The sequence below is a fragment of the Petromyzon marinus genome, chromosome 38 (assembly GCF_048934315.1).
Source record: "Petromyzon marinus isolate PM22_M1 ecotype Great Lakes invasive population chromosome 38, UKy_Petmar_22M1.pri1.0, whole genome shotgun sequence".
Taxonomy (NCBI): domain Eukaryota; kingdom Metazoa; phylum Chordata; class Hyperoartia; order Petromyzontiformes; family Petromyzontidae; genus Petromyzon; species Petromyzon marinus.
In genome coordinates this window covers 10,976,951-10,999,302 of record NC_133704.1, presented here as the reverse complement: position 1 = coordinate 10,999,302, position 22,352 = coordinate 10,976,951, and the positions used below count along the sequence as shown (strand labels likewise).

The 22,352-nt window shown below is 48.2% G+C and overlaps 1 protein-coding gene across 1 annotated transcript; it reads right to left on the bottom strand.

Annotated features, from left to right (window-relative positions):
• On the bottom strand, positions 1–16,918 carry LOC116950130 (putative methyltransferase DDB_G0268948). The gene is made up of 7 exons (XM_032967625.2): positions 16,799–16,918; positions 12,204–12,364; positions 5,517–5,677; positions 3,969–4,182; positions 2,813–2,913; positions 1,647–1,784; positions 1–208 (listed from the first exon to the last, which is right to left on the bottom strand). The coding sequence occupies exons 2-7, from the start codon at positions 12,312–12,314 to the stop codon at positions 112–114; spliced, it is 822 nt and encodes a 273-aa protein (XP_032823516.2). The 5' UTR covers positions 12,315–12,364; positions 16,799–16,918; the 3' UTR covers positions 1–111.
• Positions 16,919–22,352: the final 5,434 nt, after the last annotated feature.

Sequence of the window (22,352 nt, the reverse complement as noted above, 5' to 3'; positions counted from 1 at the left end):
TGGAAGCTCCAGAGTTGGTCACGTTTATTCGGCTGTCAATTACAAAACACGAGTCTATCAATTATATGTTCTTAAAACAATTTTCATTACTTTTTCGGGGATGGGTATAATTTAAGCTGTCGGGGTTTTGCAAGCCAGCAGCACTGCCGTGTCGGCATTCAACTCCAGTTCGGTGTCTGGCGCCGTTCTGCCCCTCGCCTCCTGCAACCTGAAGCACACCGCTCCATCCATCAGGCTTCAAACTCTCAGGACGTAACACTGACATTTAAAAAGTACCTGTACGATTACAACTACTACGGACAACAGACACCTCCACTATGGCAGGGAAATTATAGCAGCAGCACCACATTGGGCTATGTGAGAGAATTCCACTGCTGCATTGAGACGATGTTATAGTTATTAAAAAAAAGATCAATGGGAGAGGAAGTGGAAAGAGCATATCCTGAGGTTCGAGTTTCTGTCCTGATTTTACCAGAATTGTCCTCTTAAGGTCGCTGTGCCAGGGACACGCCCCCTTCATCCACAACACGCCCCCACCACCACCACCCAACCCACCCCCACCACCACCCAACCCGCCCCCCCACGATCCAACCCGCCCCCACAACCCGCCCTCACCACCACCCAACCCGCCCCCACCCCCACCCAAGGGGCAGGGCCTAAACAAAGAGGGGGTGGGGCCTAAAGTAGGGGCGGGTCCTAAAAAGGAAAGGCTGAGCCGACAGAAGACAAGACGAAGCAGTCGTCATGTTCATCATTAGACCTCCTTTGCCAGTACCAAAACGTAATAATAGGGTTTTTCCCATTTTTTTCTGGCAACAAAACTGAAACCTTTTTACAAGGATCCATGTTACTGCATTAACCACAATACCTGCAGTCAAAATGAAAAACAAAACAAACATACTATGATAATATATGTGGCATTGTCCTTGAAACTGATTGGTCCACACCAAGGGACGGCTTTCTTTTGAGCCTCGACCCAATTGGTGCTCGACCACATGACGCCAAAAGGCGTCACATAGCTCAAAGACAATGCACTATCAAAGTAATGAGGGCTCGGGGTGAGCATCTACATCATTAGACCTCCTTTGCCAGTACCAAAATGTAATAATAGGGTTTTTCCCCTTTTTTCTGGCAACAAAACTGAAACCTTTTTACAAGGATTCATGTCTGCATTAACCACAATACCTGCAGTCAAAATGCAAACAAAACACACACTATGATAATATATGCATTGTCCTTGAAACTGATTGGTCCACACCAAGGGACGGCTTTCTTTTGGCGTCATCTGGTCGAGCACCAATTGGGTCGAGGCTCAAAAGAAAGCCGTCCCTTGGTGTGGACCAATCAGTTTCAAGTACAATGCATATATTATCATAGTATGTTTTTTGTTTGCATTTTGACTGCAAGTATTGTGGTTAATGCAGACATGAATCCTCGTAAAAAGGTTTCAGTCGTCAGGTTGTCGAAGCATCGAATCAAATGCGTCCAGCAGGCAGCAGCAGCAGCGAACCTTTAGTGCCGCAGATGTGGCCACAGGCCAACTGCGGACTCGTTCGACTGCCGTACCTAAATATATATTTTTAACATGCAGCACATAATCGACATTGTGAATTTCACCACATACGAATGTTACCACACACACACACCTCTGCCCTAGAGACTGCATGAAGGTGTCCCCGCGTTTAGGGTTCTCTTTCCGCAGCGCCTGGTATTCGGAAAAGCAGCCGATGAACCTCAGCAGATCCTGCAGTGTCATCTGTACGGACAGCTCAATGCCCTCCTTCCTGAGAGCCGAGAGCAGTACAAAAACACCACCAGCGAGGAGCCATCTCCTCCTCGAAAGACAACCGGAGCCTATTTTTAAGCCGGTTCTGTCCGAAGCCTGGAAAATGTGTCCACACCCGGCACACCACATCCAGTATAGCTGTGGCTGCCATTCACGTGCCAACCAGCGACACAGAAAATGACAACTTGGCATTTACCATTCCAGGCTTTACCTCCCCCCCCCCCCCCCACCAAAAACAGCCATGTTTTGTGACATTCACAATCGACAGACGGTACAATAACAATGGGCTTGGATGCAAAATGTACGTTGATTACAATGTAAACAACCAGCAATGGATACCCACTGTCATTTATATTAATTAATCCCCCCCCCTACTTCGCTCAAGAAGTGCTCAAGTGACGTCATAACATCTACGCCTCTATTTAAGGAACGAAACAGTTAGACTTCTCCACAAATCTGGCTGTCGCCTGATGAAGCTAGTTGTAATTACTGGCGAAGCGTCGTACTCAAGATTGTAAATGTTGTGGCGTTGCTCTCCAACACACAACAGTGTGGTGCACTAGTTGGCACGTTCTGTTTACGTGACAAACCTTACTAATTGGCTGTGTGGGGTGGTGTCGGGTTTAACAACATTCATATTTACGCGATCAATAACCCAAAAAAAACCTATATTATGGATTCTCAATTTAACCATTTAATGTGACCAGCAGTACACCTCGGTGTACCTGGATAATTTGTATTTCGACATTTGACACCTTAAAATGGTCAAACATTTGACAGTTTGCAACTTTGTGTTGAGTTCCCGATGAATAAGGGAACATGCCGACCGTGGCTTGCAGCAGGTGGCGTTCACGGCCTTTAGGAATATGTGTGGGGGTGGTTACATTGAAAGGAGGCCCAAGTTATGATATATTTTTTTATTCACTTAACTAATATCCCCTGTTTTCAAAGCCGGCAAAAAAAGATTATTTTTGAATAGGACGAAAGAGCAAAGGCCTGCCACGCTGGAGGGTGATGTATTCTCACCGCTCCTTGTCAGCGAAGGTGATGCCCGTGTAGATGTCAGCGTAGCCGTTCCGCAGGTGGCGCATCCTCTCGTGCTCGTATGGACGGAGCTCCTCCAGCATCTGCAAACAAACGCCGTGGATGCGTCGAGAAATTTGGCCCGGCTTACAATCGCCATCAAATCGTGCCCCACGATCAATTGACTGCTGATTGAAGGCCGCCCCACCTCCCCCACTACAAGCCCCCCCCCCCTCCCCCATCTCTCAAGGTTCTGCGATGTATCAAATCACCTGGCACCAGGCACGGCAGCCGAATTCGTGGTTTCTTCCTCGGCGGTCGACATCCTTCCGGAGCGCGTTCTCACCCCCCTCCCCGAGCTCTCCCCACTTTGTGGTTGGGCCTTTGACCATCGGCCACCGTCCCCCTTTCCGGCGACGTGTCCTGCCCGAGGCCACTTTCTATTTTATTTTCTTAACGGTCAAAATGGGGACATCTTTGAATTATAATCATTCATTGCTTCTGATATAACGCCCTCTTACACATCCCCATCTCAAACATTTGACGGGTCACTGCCCCACTCCTCACCCCCAGTGACAGCCGTCTCCGTGGGCACAGGGTGGACTCAGCACCTCGTCTGCAAATTGGGCTTGAAGTCTGCCCGTAGGGGGACCAACGATTGCTATTTATAATCCCAATTGGGTAATTTTGCAGGTAATTTTAGAGAATTTCGCCGCACATTTGGTCCCCGCTGTCAGCGCAGAATGCGAATGACATCAAGGATCTTTGTCCTCACTGGCGAAGCAGATGGCACTTATTATTATTATAGTTAATTACACTTCCAGTAATAAAATCGGGATTTCTGCCGGGTTTGAAACGTGAACCTCTGCATTAAACGGTAAATGCTTTGCCGGCTAGGCCACATCGCATCACCGCAAGCCCGCGAACGTTCTCTAACCTTTCGTTCTCTAAGGGTAACAAGTTTTGTCCAAGTTCCATGTGAAGGGCGATGTATGCGGTTGATAATCTTTATAATGAGCGGATAAGGATTCAGGGATTTATTTAGTTTGTGGTTTTTTGCTTCTTTCTCTTGCTCATTGCAACTCGTGGGGGCCTGGGCCACGACCGGCCCACAACGACGAGCTGCCAGCGAGCGGTGTTGTTGTTGTTGTTGGGCTACCTCTTGGAGGATGGCGGTCAGCTCGCTTGAGACGCCACCGTACTTGAGCCGCATTGGGTAGAGCATGGCGTAGACGGCGAGGCAGCCGCCCGGCTGCAGGACCCGCGCCGCCTCTCGCACGAAGTCGGGCAGATTGAAGACGTTGGCAGCCGACGTCGCGCACAGGAGGCCCACAGAGCCGTCCAAGAAGGGGAGCTTCTCCGCCGTGCCGACCCTTCAAACCAAAGTCAACGCACAGCAGCCGGCCTAGATTGGCAAATTAGGACTATTTAAAAAAAATAAACCGGTGCGATGTGTGACTTACTGGGCAACCGCAAATGCAGCCAACCGAACAAAAAACCCGTTAGGAGATGCAATTTCGTCTTCCTAAGAAGTTGGCTCATGCGGGACACGTTGCTCAAAAAAGGGTGGGATGGCTGCATGGCAAGATGCATGCTTGGGATGACATTGCGCGACGGAGCGACGCGCGAATTGGAGAACATGAGCAGATCAAAAGGCACCTTCCGTACTGTTCAGAAAAGTAAGTGGACTTGGGCAAGGACGCACTTACAGGAGGGATAATGGCGAGTGGTCAATCTCCATGTATATAAAAGGCAAAGTTGTGAATGTGTGTCTGTTCAAAATGTTTAGCGTACTTCCCGACATGCAACAAACTGGAAATTTGGCATGTGGGTACTTTCCAGACTGGACACCATGCAAAAATGATAAAAATACACTTTTGGGGGGGGGGAGCTCAATAATGCTTTTATTTTTTGCACGGCAAGTGAGCTGTGACGTCAAATCTGTCACGTGACCCGCGCATGGCCACCACCGGTGACGATTATTTCAACCGCTTCTGGGCATCCCCTAGGTCGACTCAGCCTCAAACGACTAACTGCTGTGGTGTGTGAACATCGCCACTGGGGAGACAAAGGCGGCCGGGCGTGGTGGATCCAAGTCCCGGGCGAAGCCGGGAAGTACAGCTAGTTAATAATAAAAGTGGCAGCTGAGGAATGGGACGGGGAGGGGGGGGGTCTCAGACCTCGTCCACTAAGTAGATGGAGCGACATCAGCTCGTATGCAGGTGCTGGATGGATTGCTGCGTTTGTAGCCAGTGCGGGCGTGCATGGGATAACATCGAACGTTAAATTATGTTGCGCTTGGTCGCGTGTTTCGGCCCAGAGAGGCGCCAAGTGAGATTTTTTTACCGTATCTTTGCCGCTGTACATCACGTATTTGAAGGCGCGATTGCCAACCTGTTAGCGAGGCCTCTTCTACACGCATACCGTTGCTATAGGCGAGAAAAGGGTACGCGTTATTCATCAGCGACTCGGCGATTGGATCTTGAGCCACGCGTGCACGGCACAATCCCAGAAACCTATTTGGAAAGAGCTGCGAACGAGAGAGAGGGGGCCCGCCGATTCAAATTTCAGCAGCCTGGATGACAGATTTTGACAGGTTGAAATTCATTGTTCGGGACATTCGGGAGGAGCAGAGCCAAAAGCTCAAATGTCCCTCTTAAGGGTCGGCCAGATCAAAGATCCGCCGCCGTGGCACGCCGCCCCTTACGTGTAGGCGATGTTCTCCGTGCGGTTGACTCGAGTCGCCTCGCGGATCATGGCTTCGCTCACGTCCACCCCGACCACGCGCGGGCAGCACCTCGACAGCAGCCGCGTGCACTGCCCGCTGCCACAGCCGACGTCCACGGCCAGACTCGGCACGCCGCCGGTCTGCGGCATGCCCAGCAAGTCCCCGGTTCACCATCAGTGGTGGACCCAAAGGTGAGAGGGGCGGGGGGGGGGGGAGATATGGGGGTGATTGTTCCATCCTTTGGCAGCCACTCTTGTTTTAATTTTCATCGTCGTCATCATTGACCACTGGCCATGGTCCCTTTTAGGTGACGTGTCCTGCACAAGCCCATTTACCTGTCCTGAACAGTTTGAATTGTGGTCATGAATCTGAAACTCAGGAAATTAGTGTTATTGACATTTACCGTGAATACAAATGTAATTTGTCACGCCGCAAATGGTGATAAACAGGTGTTTCAGCTCCATCAGGTGTTTAGTATCAGGGGCCAGGCATAGGGAGAAAGGACTAAAGACGACAAATACATTCCGCAGCCTTTAAAATCTGCGGACAATCACAGGCGGTCCGTCCTTGATGCAACTGCTTCAATTCTAGAAGTGTAGGTTTTACCCTTTCTGGCAATAAAACAGCTGTGTTAAGATGTTAAAACACCAAACTGAAACCTTTTGCAAAGAATCATGCTCGCATTAACCACAGATAATTGTGGTGAACATGCAAATAAAAAAAACATGCTCCGATATTATATGCATTGTCTTTGAAAATGATTGGTCCACACAACAGACAGCTTTCTTTAGAGCCTCGTCTCACATAGTGTCAGACCAGAGGACGCCAAAAGGCGAACAGCACAAAGACAATGCCACTATCAGAACATTGAGAGCTCGGGTTGAGCAGCTACATCATGTGACCTCCCTTGCCATTATCAAAATATAAGAACAGGTTTTACCCTTTGTGGCAATAACACAGCTGTGTTAAGATGTTAAAACACCAATTGAGATTTCGATTTAAAGCTTTCGTGACTGCAGGGATTCATCTTCTGGGTTATTTCGGTAAAGTCACGTAGAATAGAGGTAAATAATAAAAATAATAAAAACAGAATAAGATAAAATAATTATTATTTTATCTCCATTCTACGTGACTTTACCGAAAGAACGCAGAAGACTAATTGAGATTTTTTTAATATAATTGCAAGGGAGGCCCCGTGATGTACCCTTCAATTATTTTGACTTGCATTCAGCCAATCAGGGTTTAGGCCGGCTCACCGTGCAACCATTGCATGATTTCTTGTTTAAAAAAATATAAATATATGTTATTAATCTATGTTGTTAAAAAAAGACTTCAACACAGAGTTATAGTTGAGCTGGTTGTAGGAGTGGTTTTTGGTGATTGGTGGCAATGTATATGCCACGTCGTTTTAGAATCCTCCTAACCCCACTCCCGTTCAGTTGAGAGAACAGTCACATTCCAATGAAGCCGTGCTAGGTGCAATTTTGAGACCAAGTCAGTGGGCAAAATAGGGGGAAAAGTACAATGAGTGGTAAAAAGGAATTGAAAGATTGGCTAAAAAGTCTTGTGGTTAGTTTTGACAGTAAAGCTGCATGCGTTTTTGTTATAAAACTGAGATTCGTGCACATCATGCAGACCTTGTGCAATAAGCAGGGACTTGCAAGCATAAACCACCACAATTATAATCTATGCGCCCGACAGATGTCGGATTTACAGTCGTGAAAATATTCAGCCTGCTAAAAACCTCCAACCGGCTGACACCGGCCTGCCACATTTCCTGTCGTTCCGTGCATCGCCACCTCGAGGAACTTTTGTCAGCTCGGCTTTCGAGAAAGGCGCACGAAGTCGCCACCACACGCACTCGGTACGTCGTTGAAACGTCGTCGGCTCCCTGCATGCTGCCTGGCCTCATAAACAAAGGGCCTTGGGTGACGCCACTTTTCCTGGTTGCAGACGAGAGCACGTAGGGCGACTGCGGTGAAACGGCTTTGCATTGCGGTGCGTTGTTTCAGCTCCTGCTAACAAAAAAAAAACAAAGATTTGCGTCGACATTTTTGTTTGGGATGAGTCAAGTTTGAAACGCGAATCGGTAGAAGCGCCGATTCCGTTCCTTGGCAGTGGCTGGATTTCAGCCGGTGGATTTGAGGCTGACGGGATGCAGTCGTTTTTGTGGGTTCGGGAAGGGAAAAAAAATCCATCGGACATCTCGACCGAAAAAGGCACCCGTATCTCGAATCTGATGAAGTGCGTATGGCCAGTACATCCAGCAGTGTGCCAGTAAGGCCGTCGAAACGCTTCTTCCACGCACAATCTACGGTGGCAAATCTCGCATTCCCACAGCTGGTTTACTCAGAGCTCCCGAGACGTCGTGAATACGCAAAAATGTACACCAACCGATTCAAACTACGGTCGACACCCTTCCGAAACCCGTTCAAGCCATCAGCCGCCAGATGACGCTCCATTCACGGTCGTGCACCCACTGGATCGGTGGCACGAGCCGAAGTTGCGTTAACAACAGAGCAAGGACACACACCGATGTTGAAAATGCGAAAGTCGCGTATGGGATGTATGTCTCGAACTTGTCAGTAAACTGCAGTTGCCGTTTGTAACACCAGTTCTGCAATAATTTGCTAGAATCAATAACCCTCTTCCAATGCCTTTAAAAAAACGGCTGGACCTCCATTCAGTCTTTCCCCGTGACTTTTGTTTAGTTTCAAGAGTGTTGTTGTCAGAAAGGATCCCCTCCCCTCCATCTGATGGTAAATTACGTTTGATGGCGTGACCCAGCCAGTCGCTTTCCACAGTGCGCCGTTAATGTCAGCATACAGTTTGTTTTGGAAATGCAAAGATCGACAACACTCAGTTTGATCACGTAGGCTTTCGCGACCAATATCATTCATTTCATAATACAGGATTTTGGGGGAGGGAGGCGGGTGGGGTTAGGTCCCGTAAATATTTACGCGATCTTACCCAAAAAAACCTGTATTTTGATCGGCAACACTGTCGGAGCCAACGTGAATACTCGTTGCCGAGACTTTGCCTCCCGAAGCTGCCACCAAACCACGAACAGTCGTGACATCCAGCCAATAAATATTGGTGAAAACCTGTCAGCATTCAGTCGGTTAATTATTTCCCCCACCCCAGGAAAAGCCTCAACCAGAGCAACCATCTCCGTCGTGAACATTTTTGAAGGCGACCTGGATGCACGGTACGGAGAGCATCAACTTCCAGCGGTGGAAGAGGACAGATTGTTGCACATGAAATCCAACGTCAAGGTCTGCTGGGCACGACGAGAGAGGACTTCAGGGAGAGAGTTTGTGTAGTTTTGCTGGTTTGTCCTGCTGCTGCCCCTCCTCCTCCTCTTCCTTTGAAGGAGCGCAGCCTAAGATCGGTTCACGGCATTTGTTCCATATCTTGGGTTGTATGGCCACACAAATCACACCACTTGTGGCCTTTTCTTCACTCGTGAAGGAGACGCGGTGGCCCATCGGCCCGTCGATGTCCAGATGCGATGCGATGCTTACGCCGCCGGTTGTGTTGAGAGGCAGGAGCACAGGTGGCCGAAATTGCGCAGGGCAGCTCTGGGTGGAAGTGCCCGGAGACGTTTCCCCAAGGCGGCAGCGGCGAACGCGCGCCCGGCCCCCGTTTTGCGGCCTCGCCACGCCTCCGAGTAATGCTGACGTGGAGCGAAGGTATTCTCTCAGCTGAAGACTCGGGGGAGGGGGGGGGGGTGCTGCAAGGATTCTTGTTCCACGCCAGGATATGCTTCAGCAAATCGGCACACTGCGACATCACTTCCAGTCAACCGGGCCGATGTGCGGTGACAGTCGAGCGCTATGAGAAGAGGTTTCACCCTTTATGGCAATGAAACAGGAGGCGTTAAGATGTTAAAACACCAAACTGAAACCTTTTGCAGGGAATCGTGTCTGCATTAACCACACACAGTACCTGTGGTGAAATTGCAAACAAACAAAAACATGCTCTGATAGGATATGATGCTTTGTCTTTGAAACGAAGTGGTCCACACCAGGGACAGCTTTCTTTAGAGCCTAGTCTCAAACAAGCTGTCTCTGGTGTGGACCAATCAGACCAAAGACAATGCATCATCATATACTGTCAGAGCATGTGTTTTTTGTTTGTTTGCATGTTCACCACAAAGTACGTGTGGTTAATGCAGAGATGATTCCTTTGCAAAAGGTTTAAGTTTGGTGTTTGAACATCTTAACGCCTCCTGTTTGATTGCCAGAAAGGGTGAAAGTTATTTCTCATATTTTGATACTGGCAAGGGAGGGTCTCGTGATGGAGACACCCACGTGACACTCAACGAGAAATAGGGGGCAGCGTTTCCTGCCGCTGGGAAACGCTCAACAACATCGCAAATATCATTCGGCGAAACGAAAAATAATTAAGAGCCTTCGTGGCGTCGTCAAGTTAAGACGCTCAGGCTATGGCCATTAACGCTCTGCTCGATCATCATCAGTTTTCTCGTACTGCAAATGCACAAACGCTGAGTCAATGTTGGCCACGACGTTGTACGTTTACTGGGCTGGTGTTTAAATTCCAACCATTTTCTATACCCCCCCCCCCCCATGGACGAAGGCCTCCTCCCTATGGCATGTGGAGCACGAAGGTTTTTTTTATCATCATCATACTTCACCAATTTGGTCATTACGGCTGGTTGAAGGGAGGAGGGTGAAGGACCGGTTGCGATATCGTCTGCCACCGATGTTAGACACAAATCAAATTCCTACACATGAACAACAAAGACAAAGATTCCCCCCGTATAGCCTCAACAGACTTTTGGGGAAAGTGCTGTTGGCGAGTAGCACCCATGAAGGCCGGAACAATACACGTTGAGGTGGGTGGCCAGCACCGTCTACACACAGCACCAGGCACTCATTTGAGGCCGAGTCGACCTAGGGGAGGCCGAGGAGCAGTTTACCGGTGTTGGCCGTGAACCGGAATCGATCTCGATTTGTAGCGCAGCGCGCTCACCGCTACGCCACCACTCCCCACTCCGCCACACACAAAACACATGGACACACACACACACGCTGCACGCAACACAATCCCAGCATAGCTGTGACAAGTGCTGTTAGAGAGCACCTATTAAGGCCGAAAAGACAACATGAAGGGGCGGTATGGCCAGCACCACACCTGGGCCGCCATTGTCTCCCTAATGCCGACGTTTACACACCGTCGACCTAGGGGGTGGGCCCGGGTCAGGGTTGAGAGTCCACCTCGCCGCTGATGCAAACTTCAGCGCCGAGTCACCACCCGTGCCACCAGACGACCGAGTTCATTAAAAACCACGACGGAGGCCAGCCCACAGGGGACGGCTGTACAAACAGGGCCCGCCGTGGCAGAGTTGTGGCTCGGCACGGGAACTGACAGAACATGTCCACGATTGTAAGTGCGAGCCAACAAAGGCATATGTGTGTGTGTTTACACATATGCCTTTGTTTTTCTTGTTCATGCGTAAGCACGGGGCGTGTACACTCGATGCAGCAAGAATATTAATAATATTCCGCCAATAATCTAACATACCAGAGTGTTTTTTTTTACTTTCAGATTATCACAGTAAAATACAAATATGAATCCTCTTTGTATATTATTGGCAGAATAAAAATCTGCGTGCCAAAAACCCCCCACTGGACTCTGCTTGTTTGTCCAATGGGACAGCTAAAACTAAACTTTTTATTTTACCAGGTTAGGCCCACCGAGCTATGTAGCTCTTTTTCAGAAGCGACCTGGCTACGAGTGATAGCTCAACAAAGTGGCTTATCGTGTGGACATTTATAGCAGCCAAATACTCTAAACTCATGTTTCTAAAATGTGGAGGGAAAAACTGGAGAAAAGGACCTGTAGCAAAATCCACGTGACCACGGGGAGAGAGAGAGAGACTCGCAAACTCCAAATATACAGCAGTAGGCATCAGGGTCGGGATCGAAACCACGCCCTCCTGTATACCAGGCGAGGGAGTTCACATCTCTGAGCCACCGTGGCACCCACTAGCACGTGAGGGTGGTGGCACGGTGGTTTTATCATTCGTGCCTCACAGTAATAATTGCCTGGGTTTGACTCCCAACTCGATCTCCTCTCTGTGTGGAGTTTATGTGCCCCCACCCCTGCTCCACATGAGTTTCCTCCGATTTGTCCGGTTCCCTGCCATAGCTAAAAAACAAAAAAAAACCCCATACAGTGTATAACTGGGCTTGCCCAAACATCCCAATGCTGAAAATGTTACTGCAAATTGCTTCATTGGCATTGCACGCAGCATTAACTCTCTTCCCTCACCCCATCAAATCGCACCCAGCTTAAACCGCACATGCCATGAGTGACACACTAAATTATTAAATAAATCTGCCAACTACAGTATGCTCACGAATGGCAAACTTTTTTTTGGAACTTTAATTTTTCGACTTTGGTTTTTTTCGTACATTATTTGGTCAGGAAAAATAAAAAAAACGCAAAAACACCTAAAGACAAAACACCCACATCAATCACGGTACACAGCGATAGCGAACAAAAACGGACGATAACAGCGATCGCCCGTGGGATTTTATATCGTACGGAGGATATATCATGGTTATACATATCACGGCCAAGCCCGTTCGTCCGTTGTTGGTGTCTTTTTTTTACCGCACAGGTTTAAAAACTCCACACCTTGGCGCGCACGTAGTCCATGATAGCTCCGAAGGCGGCGTCCGGCACCCCCGGGTGGTAGAGGTTGTACGCCTCGGCATGTTCGGGTCGCTCGAACAGACGGAAGGCCATCGTGCGGATGCGAGAGCGCGTGCGACAAGTGGCGCTTTTAGTTGCCGGAGCTGTGAGAAATCCACAAACATCATCGCACGCTGTTGCAGGGCTTACATATTTTTTTTCAGGACGGAACAAAGTCTGCAACGCTGTTCCAGAAAATATGTTGGCTTGCAACCAACCCATTGATCTCGCCTTATTTTTACTCATCTAAATTTTGTATAAGCCTGTTCATAGAATTATCTATGGCCTTTATGGCCGTAAAGATGGGTGTCTCTGGTGTAAGCCAATACGTTTCAAAGACAATGTGTATATTATTATTATTACCAGAGCATGTGTAGGGCACTGTACATGGCAAGGGTTGTAGTGGAAGTGGGTGGAAGCAGGTGCAGGGTACTGTACGAGAGAAGATTCAAGAAGGGAAGGAGAAGACGGTGGAGTCTGCTGGAAGAATCTGCCAGGGGGAAAGTGCTGAAAGTTACCGGGGCATGGCCGAGCGGGGAAATAAGGGGGAGCGAGGCCCACAATTGGGGCCTGAAGGACGACTGCAGGTGGACGACATCGGGGCCGACTGTTGGAGATCTACATGGTGGAAACCATCAAGAAGGACTGTCTGAGATCTACATGATCGAAACCATCAAGAAGGACTGTCTGAGATCTACATAGTGGAAATCATCAAGAAGGACTGTCTGAGATCTACATGGCAGAAACCATCAAGAAGGACTGTCTGAGATCTACATGATCGAAACCATCAAGAAGGACTGTCTGAGATCTACATGGTGGAAACCATCAAGAAGGACTGTCTGAGATCTATATGGTGGAAACCATCAACAAGGACTGTCTGAGATCTAAATGGTGGAAACCATCAAGAAGGACTGTCTGAGATCTACATGGTGGAAACCATCAAGAAGGACTGTCTGAGATCTATATGGTGGAAACCATCAAGAAGGACTGTCTGAGATCTACATGGTGGAAACCATCAAGAAGGACTGTCCGAGATCTACATGGTGGAAATCATCAAGAAGGACTGTCTGATATCTACATGGTGGGAACCATCAAGAAGGACTGTCTGAGATCTACATGATCGAAACCATCAAGAAGGACTGTCTGAGATCTACATGGTGGAAACCATCAAGAAGGACTGTCTGAGATCTACATGGTGGAAACCATCAAGAAGGACTGTCTGAGATCTACATGGTGGAAACATCAAGAAGGACTGCCTGAGATCTACATGGTGGAAACCATCAAGAAGGACTGTCTGAGATCTACATGGCGGAAACCATCAAGAAGGACTGTCCGAGATCTACATGGTGGAAACCATCAAGAAGGACTGTCTGAGATCTACATGATGGAAACCATCAAGAAGGACTGTCCGAGATCTACATGGTGGAAACCATCAAGAAGGACTGTCCGAGATCTACATGGTGAAAACCATCAAGAAGAACTGTCCGAGATCTACATTGTGGAAACCATCAAGAAGGACTGTCTGAGATTTACATGGTGGAAACCATCAAGGAGGACAGTCTGAGATCTACAAGGTGGAAACCATCAAGAAGGACTATCTGAGATCTACATGGTGGAAACCATCAAGAAGGACTGTCTGAGATCTACATGGTGGAAATCATCAAGAAGGACTGTCTGAGATCTACATGGCAGAAACCATCAAGAAGGACTGTCTGAGATCTACATGATAGAAACCATCAAGAAGGACTGTCTGAGATCTACATGGTGGAAACCATCAAGAAGGACTGTCCGAGCTCTACATGGTGGAAACCATCAAGAAGGACTGTCTGATATCTACATGGCGGAAACCATCAAGAAGGACTGTCTGAGATCTACATGATGGAAACCATCAAGAAGGACTGTCCGAGATCTACATGGTGGAAACCATCAAGAAGGACTGTCCGAGATCTACATGGTGGAAACCATCAAGAAGGACTGTCTGATATCTACATGGTGGAAACCATCAAGAAGGACTGTCCGAGATCTACATGGTGGAAACCATCAAGAAGGACTGTCTGAGATTTACATGGTGGAAACCATCAAGAAGGACTGTCTGAGATCTACAAGGTGGAAACCATCAAGAAGAACTATCTGAGATCTACATGGTGGAAACCATCAAGAAGGACTGTCTGAGATCTACATGGTGGAAATCATCAAGAAGGACTGTCTGAGATCTATATGGTGGAAACCATCAAGAAGGTCTGTCTGAGATCTACATGGTGGAAATCATCAAGAAGGACTGTCTGAGATCTACATGGCAGAAACCATCAAGAAGGACTGTCTGAGATCTACATGATCGAAACCATCAAGAAGGACTGTCTGAGATCTACATGGTGGAAACCATCAAGAAGGACTGTCTGAGATCTACATGGTGGAAACAATCAAGAAGGACTGTCTGAGATCTACATGGTGGAAATCATCAAGAAGGACTGTCTGAGATCTACATGGCGGAAACCATCAAGAAGGACTGTCTGAGATCTACATGATCGAAACCATCAAGAAGGACTGTCTGAGATCTACATGGTGGAAACCATCAAGAAGGACTGTCTGAGATCTACATGGTGGAAACCATCAAGAAGGACTGTCTGAGATCTACATGGTGGAAATCATCAAGAAGGACTGTCTGAGATCTACATGGCGGAAACCATCAAGAAGGACTGTCTGAGATCTACATGATCGAAACCATCAAGAAGGACTGTCTGAGATCTACATGGTGGAAACCATCAAGAAGGACTGTCTGAGATCTACATGGTGGAAACCATCAAGAAGGACTGTCTGAGATCTACATGATGGAAACCATCAAGAAGGACTGTCTGAGATCTACATGGTGGAAACCATCAAGAAAGACTGCCCGAGATCTACACGGTGGAAACCATCAAGAAGGACTGTCCGAGATCTACATGGTAGAAACCATCAAGAAGGACTGTCCGAGATCTATATGGTGGAAACCATCAAGAAGGACTGTCTGAGATCTACATGATGGAAACCATCAAGAAGGACTGTCTGAGATCTACATGGTGGAAACCATCAAGAAGGACTCTCTGAGATCTACATGGTGGAAACCATCAAGAAGGACTGTCTGAGATCTACATGGTGGAAACCATCAAGAAGGACTGTCTGAGATCTACATGGTGGAAATCATCAAGAAGGACTGTCTGAGATCTATATGGTGGAAACCATCAAGAAGGTCTGTCTGAGATCTACATGGTGCAAACCATCAAGAAGGACTGTCTGAGATTAATCTAGTGGGAACCACCGGGGCTGCAGAGAGCCATAGCCTTGTGAAACGCGTGAGTCGTACTCTCGCCTGGTAAATACGTTACTGTAAAGTAAATGGTGTAGAAAATGTAACCTGCGAGGGAGCTTCTTTAGACAAGTTTGTTTGCATGTTCACCACAATTACTGTGTGTGGTTCATGCAGACGTGATGCCTTGCAAATATTTTTTTTGGCGTTTCAACATGTTAACTACTGTTCTATTGCGAAAAAATGGTAAAATCGTGCTAACCTCCGATTAGCACGGTTGGCTATGTACGGTGCGAAAGAAATTCAACATGCGTACATAGGAATACAGAGTACAACAATAGAGGATTATAATGGACAGTGTCTTACACCAATAATTTCGACTCCATGCTGCACGTTCCAAAGCCTCGCCACTCGTTTACAAGCCAAGTACATCGTAAAAACGACTGCACGTTCCACCACTCTTTGGGTCTGTAGTATCAATATGGCATAGTCACGATACGTAACAACCCCAACAGGTAGACGAACCTACAGCTACTCTCTCACCCCACCCCCCCCCCCCCCCCCCCCAGTAAAACCCACAACATACAGCCGCAGTTTCTGCTTAGAAAATTAAAAGTGTATAGTACAGGGTGATCCAGATGACTTGTGACCCCCCTCGATTAATTTACATCAATTTATTATTATTTGATATTACTTACATTACACTATACACCCGTTGGTATACACCAATACAGTATAAAGTTTAAGAAAATTAAATGGGGGTCACAAGACATCTGGACCACGCTGTACAGTATTTTAAAATCACCTTTATTAGGTTATTCGTTTTCATATTTAAGTATGAAAGTAACTTAGTTGTCCTCTTTGGTTCTTTCGATAAAGTCACGTGATGACGGACGCTTGTGTTGCGCCCGAAACGTCGTGATTTATTTTATTTTTCTACCTACGTGACTTTACCCAAAGAACCAAAGAGTATGGATTCCTGCAGTCACGAAAGCTTCAAATCAATATTTAACTTCGTTGTGTTTAAAAGTGTTATTTTCGTAGGTTTTATGGTCAGAAAATATTTCCTAAAATCACGCATCTTTCGGTTATGTCGTAATAAAAACGATGTTATTATGATCTATTTTTCACTAAACATTTCAGGTCTTTCAGAACCCAAACCAAGCGTACATCGGAGGTAACGATATTCACGAATTATTATCATAAACCGCTGCGCTGATATTTCATAAATACGTAAGCGCGTATAACAACTCACTGCGATGGGACGATATGGGGGGAAAACTTCCACTCAACGTTGCGAGCGTCTCTGTGGCACTCGCCTCGAACGGATGAACAAGCAGAGAGTCCAATGGAGGGGGTTTATTCTGGCAATAATCTATGATTATTTAATTGTTATACTGATCTGGGGGAGAACAAAAAGAGAGACCTCTAGCGCGTAGATTGTTGGCAGACTCGCCAGCCTTCTTGTCAACAAACAAAACCCAAAGGTCGTCTTCATCCAACGCTGCCAGTGCGGAGAATAATTTACATGACAGCCGTGCGTGGTTCACTCCTCTGCTTGGGAAAGATCGTCCAAGCCACGCGCCGATCATCTCCTGGGATGCCATGAACCCGCCAAACACCTGATCTGGGCGTGGGCTAATTGCGTTGTTTGTTCCATCCCTCAAATTTAACGTCATCTCAGATGTTTTCCTTCCATGCCTCGGTCACCACACATTCACCTGTGAGCCGTCACTCATCATGCACCTGTGACTCGTCAATCATCAGCACCTGTGAGCCGTCACTCAACATTCACCTGTGACCCGTCACTCATCATTCACCTGTGATCCGTCACTCATCGTCACGTGTGACTCGTCACTCATCATTTACCTGTGACCCGTCATACATCATCACCTGTGACCCGTCACTCATCATCACCTGTGACCCGTCACTCATCATTCACCTGTGACCCGTCACTCATCATCACCTGTGACCCGTCACTCACCATCACCTGTGACGCGTCACTCATCATCACCTGTGACTCGTCACTCATCATTCACCTGTGACCCGTCACTCATCATTCACCTGTGACCCGTCACTCATCATTCACCTGTGACCCGTCACTCATCATTCACCTGTGACCCGTCACTCATCATTCACCTGTGACGTGTCACTCATCATCACCTGTGACCCGTTACTCATCACCTGTGACCCGTCACTCATCATCACCTGTGAGCCGTCACTCATCATCACCTGTGAGCCGTCACTCATCATCACCTGTGGCTCGTCACTCATCATTCACCTGTGACTCGTCACTCATCATTCACCTGTGACTCGTCACTCATCATCACCTGTGACCCGTCACTCATCATCACCTGTGGCCCACCACTCATCATTCACCTGTGACTTGTCACTCATCATTCACCTGTGACTCGTCACTCATCATCACCTGTTACCCGTCACTCAACATTCACCTATGACTCGTCACTCATCATTCACCTGTGACCCGTCACTCAACATTCACCTGTGACCCGTCACTCATCATCACCTGTGACCCATCACTCATCATTCACCTGTGACTCGTCACTCATCATCACCTGTGACTCGTCACTCATCATCACCTGTGACCCGTCACTCAACATTCACCTGTGACTCGTCACTCATCATCACCTGTCACCCGTCACTCATCATCACCTGTGAGCCGTCACTCATCATTCACCTGTGACCCGTCACTCATCATCACCTGTGACCCGTTACTCATCACCTGTAACTCGTCACTCATCATCACCTGTGACCCGTCACTCATCATTCACCTGTGACCCGTCACTCATCATCACCTGTGACCCGTCACTCATCATTCACCTGTGACGCGTCACTCATCATCACCTGTGACCGGTCACTCATCATCCACCTGTGACCCATCACTCATCATTCACCTGTGACGCGTCACTCATCATCACCTGTGACCCGTCACTCATCATCACCTGTGACTCGTCACTCATCATCACCTGTGACCCGTCACTCATCATTCACCTGTGACCCGTCACTCATCATCACCTGTGACCCGTCACTCATCATTCACCTGTGACGCGTAACTCATAATCACCTGTGACTCGTCACTCATCATTCACCTGTGACCCGTCACTCATCATTCACCTGTGACGCGTCACTCATCATCACCTGTGACCCGTCACTCATCATCACCTGTGACTCGTCACTCATCATCACCTGTGACCCGTCACTCATCATTCACCTGTGACTCGTCACTCATCATCACCTGTGACTCGTCACTCATCATCACCTATGGCTCGTCACTCATCATTCACCTGTGATCCGTCACTCAACATTCACCTGTGACTCGTCACTCATCATCACCTGTGACCCGTCACTCATCATCACTATGTGAGCCGTCACTCATCATTCACCTGTGAGCCGTCACTCATCATTCACCTGTGACAAGTCAATCATCATTCACCTGTGACCCGTTACTCATCACCTGTGACTCGTCACTCACCATCACCTGTGACTCGTCAATCATCATTCACCTGTGACCCGTCAATCATCATTCACCTGTGACCCGTCACTCATCATTCACCTGTGACTCGTCACTCATCATTCACCTGTGACCCGTCACTCATCATTCACCTGTGACCCGTCACTCATCATTCACCTGTGACCCGTCACTCATCATCACCTGTGAGCCGTCACTCATCATTCACCTGTGACTCGTCACTCATCATTCACCTGTGACCCGTTACTCATCATTCACCTGTGACGCGTCACTCATCATCACCTGTGACTCGTCACTCATCATTCACCTGTGACCCGTCACTCATCATTCACCTGTGACGCGTCACTCATCATCACGTGTGACTCGTCACTCATCATTCACCTGTGACCCGTCACTCATCATCACCTGTGACTCGTCACTCATCATTCACCTGTGACGCGTCACTCATCATCACCTGTGACCCGTCACTCATCATTCACCTGTGACGCATTACTCATCATCACCTGTGACTCGTCACTCATCATTCACCTGTGACCCGTCACTCATCATCACCTGTGACTCGTCACTCATCATCACCTGTGACCCGTCACTCATCATTCACCTGTGACTCGTCACTCATCATCACCTGTGACTCGTCACTCATCATCCACCTGTGACGCGTCACTCATCATCACCTGTGACCCGTCACTCATCATCCACCTGTGACCCATCACTCATCATTCACCTGTGACGCATCACTCATCATCACCTGTGACTCATCACTCATCATTCAACTGTGACCCGTCACTCATCATCACCTGTGACTCGTCACTCATCATTCACCTGTGACTCGACACTCATCATTCACCTGTGACCCGTCACTCATCATTCACCTGTGACGCGTCACTCATAATCACCTGTGACTCGTCACTCATCATTCACCTGTGACCCGTCACTCATCATTCACCTGTGACGCGTCACTCATCATCACCTGTGACCCGTCACTCATCATTACCTGTGACTCGTCACTCATCATCACCTGTGACCCGTCACTCATCATTCACCTGTGACTCATCACTCATCATCACCTGTGACTCGTCACTCATCATCACCTATGGCTCGTCACTCATCATTCACCTGTGACTCGTCACTCATCATCACCTGTGACCCGTCACTCATCATCACCTGTGAGCCGTCACTCATCATTCACCTGTGAGCCGTCACTCATCATTCACCTGTGACCAGTCAATCATCATTCACCTGTGACCCGTTACTCATCACCTGTGACTCGTCACTCACCATCACCTGTGACTCGTCAATCATCATTCACCTGTGACCCGTCAATCATCATTCACCTGTGACCCGTCACTCATCATTCACCTGTGACTCGTCACTCATCATTCACCTGTGACCCGTCACTCATCATTCACCTGTGACCCGTCACTCATCATTCACCTGTGACTCGTCACTCATCATTCACCTGTGACCCGTCACTCATCATCACCTGTGACCCGTCACTCATCATCACCTGTGAGCCGTCACTCATCATTCACCTGTGACTCGTCACTCATCATTCACCTGTGACCCGTTACTCATCATTCACCTGTGACGCGTCACTCATCATCACCTGTGACTCGTCACTCATCATTCACCTGTGACCCGTCACTCATCATTCACCTGTGACGCGTCACTCATCATCACGTGTGACTCGTCACTCATCATTCACCTGTGACGCGTCACTCATCATCACCTGTGACTCGTCACTCATCATTCACCTGTGATCCGTCACTCAACATTCACCTGTGACTCGTCACTCATCATCACCTGTGAGCCGTCACTCATCATCACCTGTGAGCCGTCACTCATCATTCACCTGTGAGCCGTCACTCATCATTCACCTGTGACCAGTCAATTATCATTCACCTGTGACCCGTTACTCATCACCTGTGACTCGTCACTCACCATCACCTGTGACTCGTCAATCATCATTCACCTGTGACTCGTCACTCATCATCACCTGTTACCCGTCACTCAACATTCACCTATGACTCGTCACTCATCATTCACCTGTGACCCGTCACTCAACATTCACCTGTGACCCGTCACTCATCATCACCTGTGACCCATCACTCATCATTCACCTGTGACTCATCACTCATCATCACCTGTGACCCGTCACTCATCATTCACCTGTGACTCGTCACTCATCATTCACCTGTGACTCGTCAATCATCATTCACCTGTGACCCGTCACTCATCATTCACCTGTGACTCGTCACTCATCATTCACCTGTGACCCGTCACTCATCATTCACCTGTGACCCGTCACTCATCATTCACCTGTGACTCGTCACTCATCATTCACCTGTGACCCGTCACTCATCATCACCTGTGACCCGTCACTCATCATCACCTGTGAGCCGTCACTCATCATTCACCTGTGACTCGTCACTCATCATTCACCTGTGACCCGTTACTCATCATTCACCTGTGACGCGTCACTCATCATCACCTGTGACTCGTCACTCATCATTCACCTGTGACCCGTCACTCATCATTCACCTGTGACGCGTCACTCATCATCACGTGTGACTCGTCACTCATCATTCACCTGTGACGCGTCACTCATCATCACCTGTGACTCGTCACTCATCATTCACCTGTGATCCGTCACTCAACATTCACCTGTGACTCGTCACTCATCATCACCTGTGAGCGGTCACTCATCATCACCTGTGAGCCGTCACTCATCATTCACCTGTGAGCCGTCACTCATCATTCACCTGTGACCAGTCAATTATCATTCACCTGTGACCCGTTACTCATCACCTGTGACTCGTCACTCACCATCACCTGTGACTCGTCAATCATCATTCACCTGTGACTCGTCACTCATCATCACCTGTTACCCGTCACTCAACATTCACCTATGACTCGTCACTCATCATTCACCTGTGACCCGTCACTCAACATTCACCTGTGACCCGTCACTCATCATCACCTGTGACCCATCACTCATCATTCACCTGTGACTCATCACTCATCATCACCTGTGACTCGTCACTCATCATCACCTGTGACCCATCACTCAACATTCACCTGTGACTCGTCACTCATCATCACCTGTGACCCGTCACTCATCATCACCTGTGACCCGTTACTCATCACCTGTAACTCGTCACTCATCATCACCTGTGACCCGTCACTCATCATTCACCTGTGACCCGTCACTCATCATCACCTGTGACCCGTCACTCATCATTCACCTGTGACGCGTCACTCATCATCACCTGTGACCCGTCACTCATCATCCACCTGTGACCCATCACTCATCATTCAC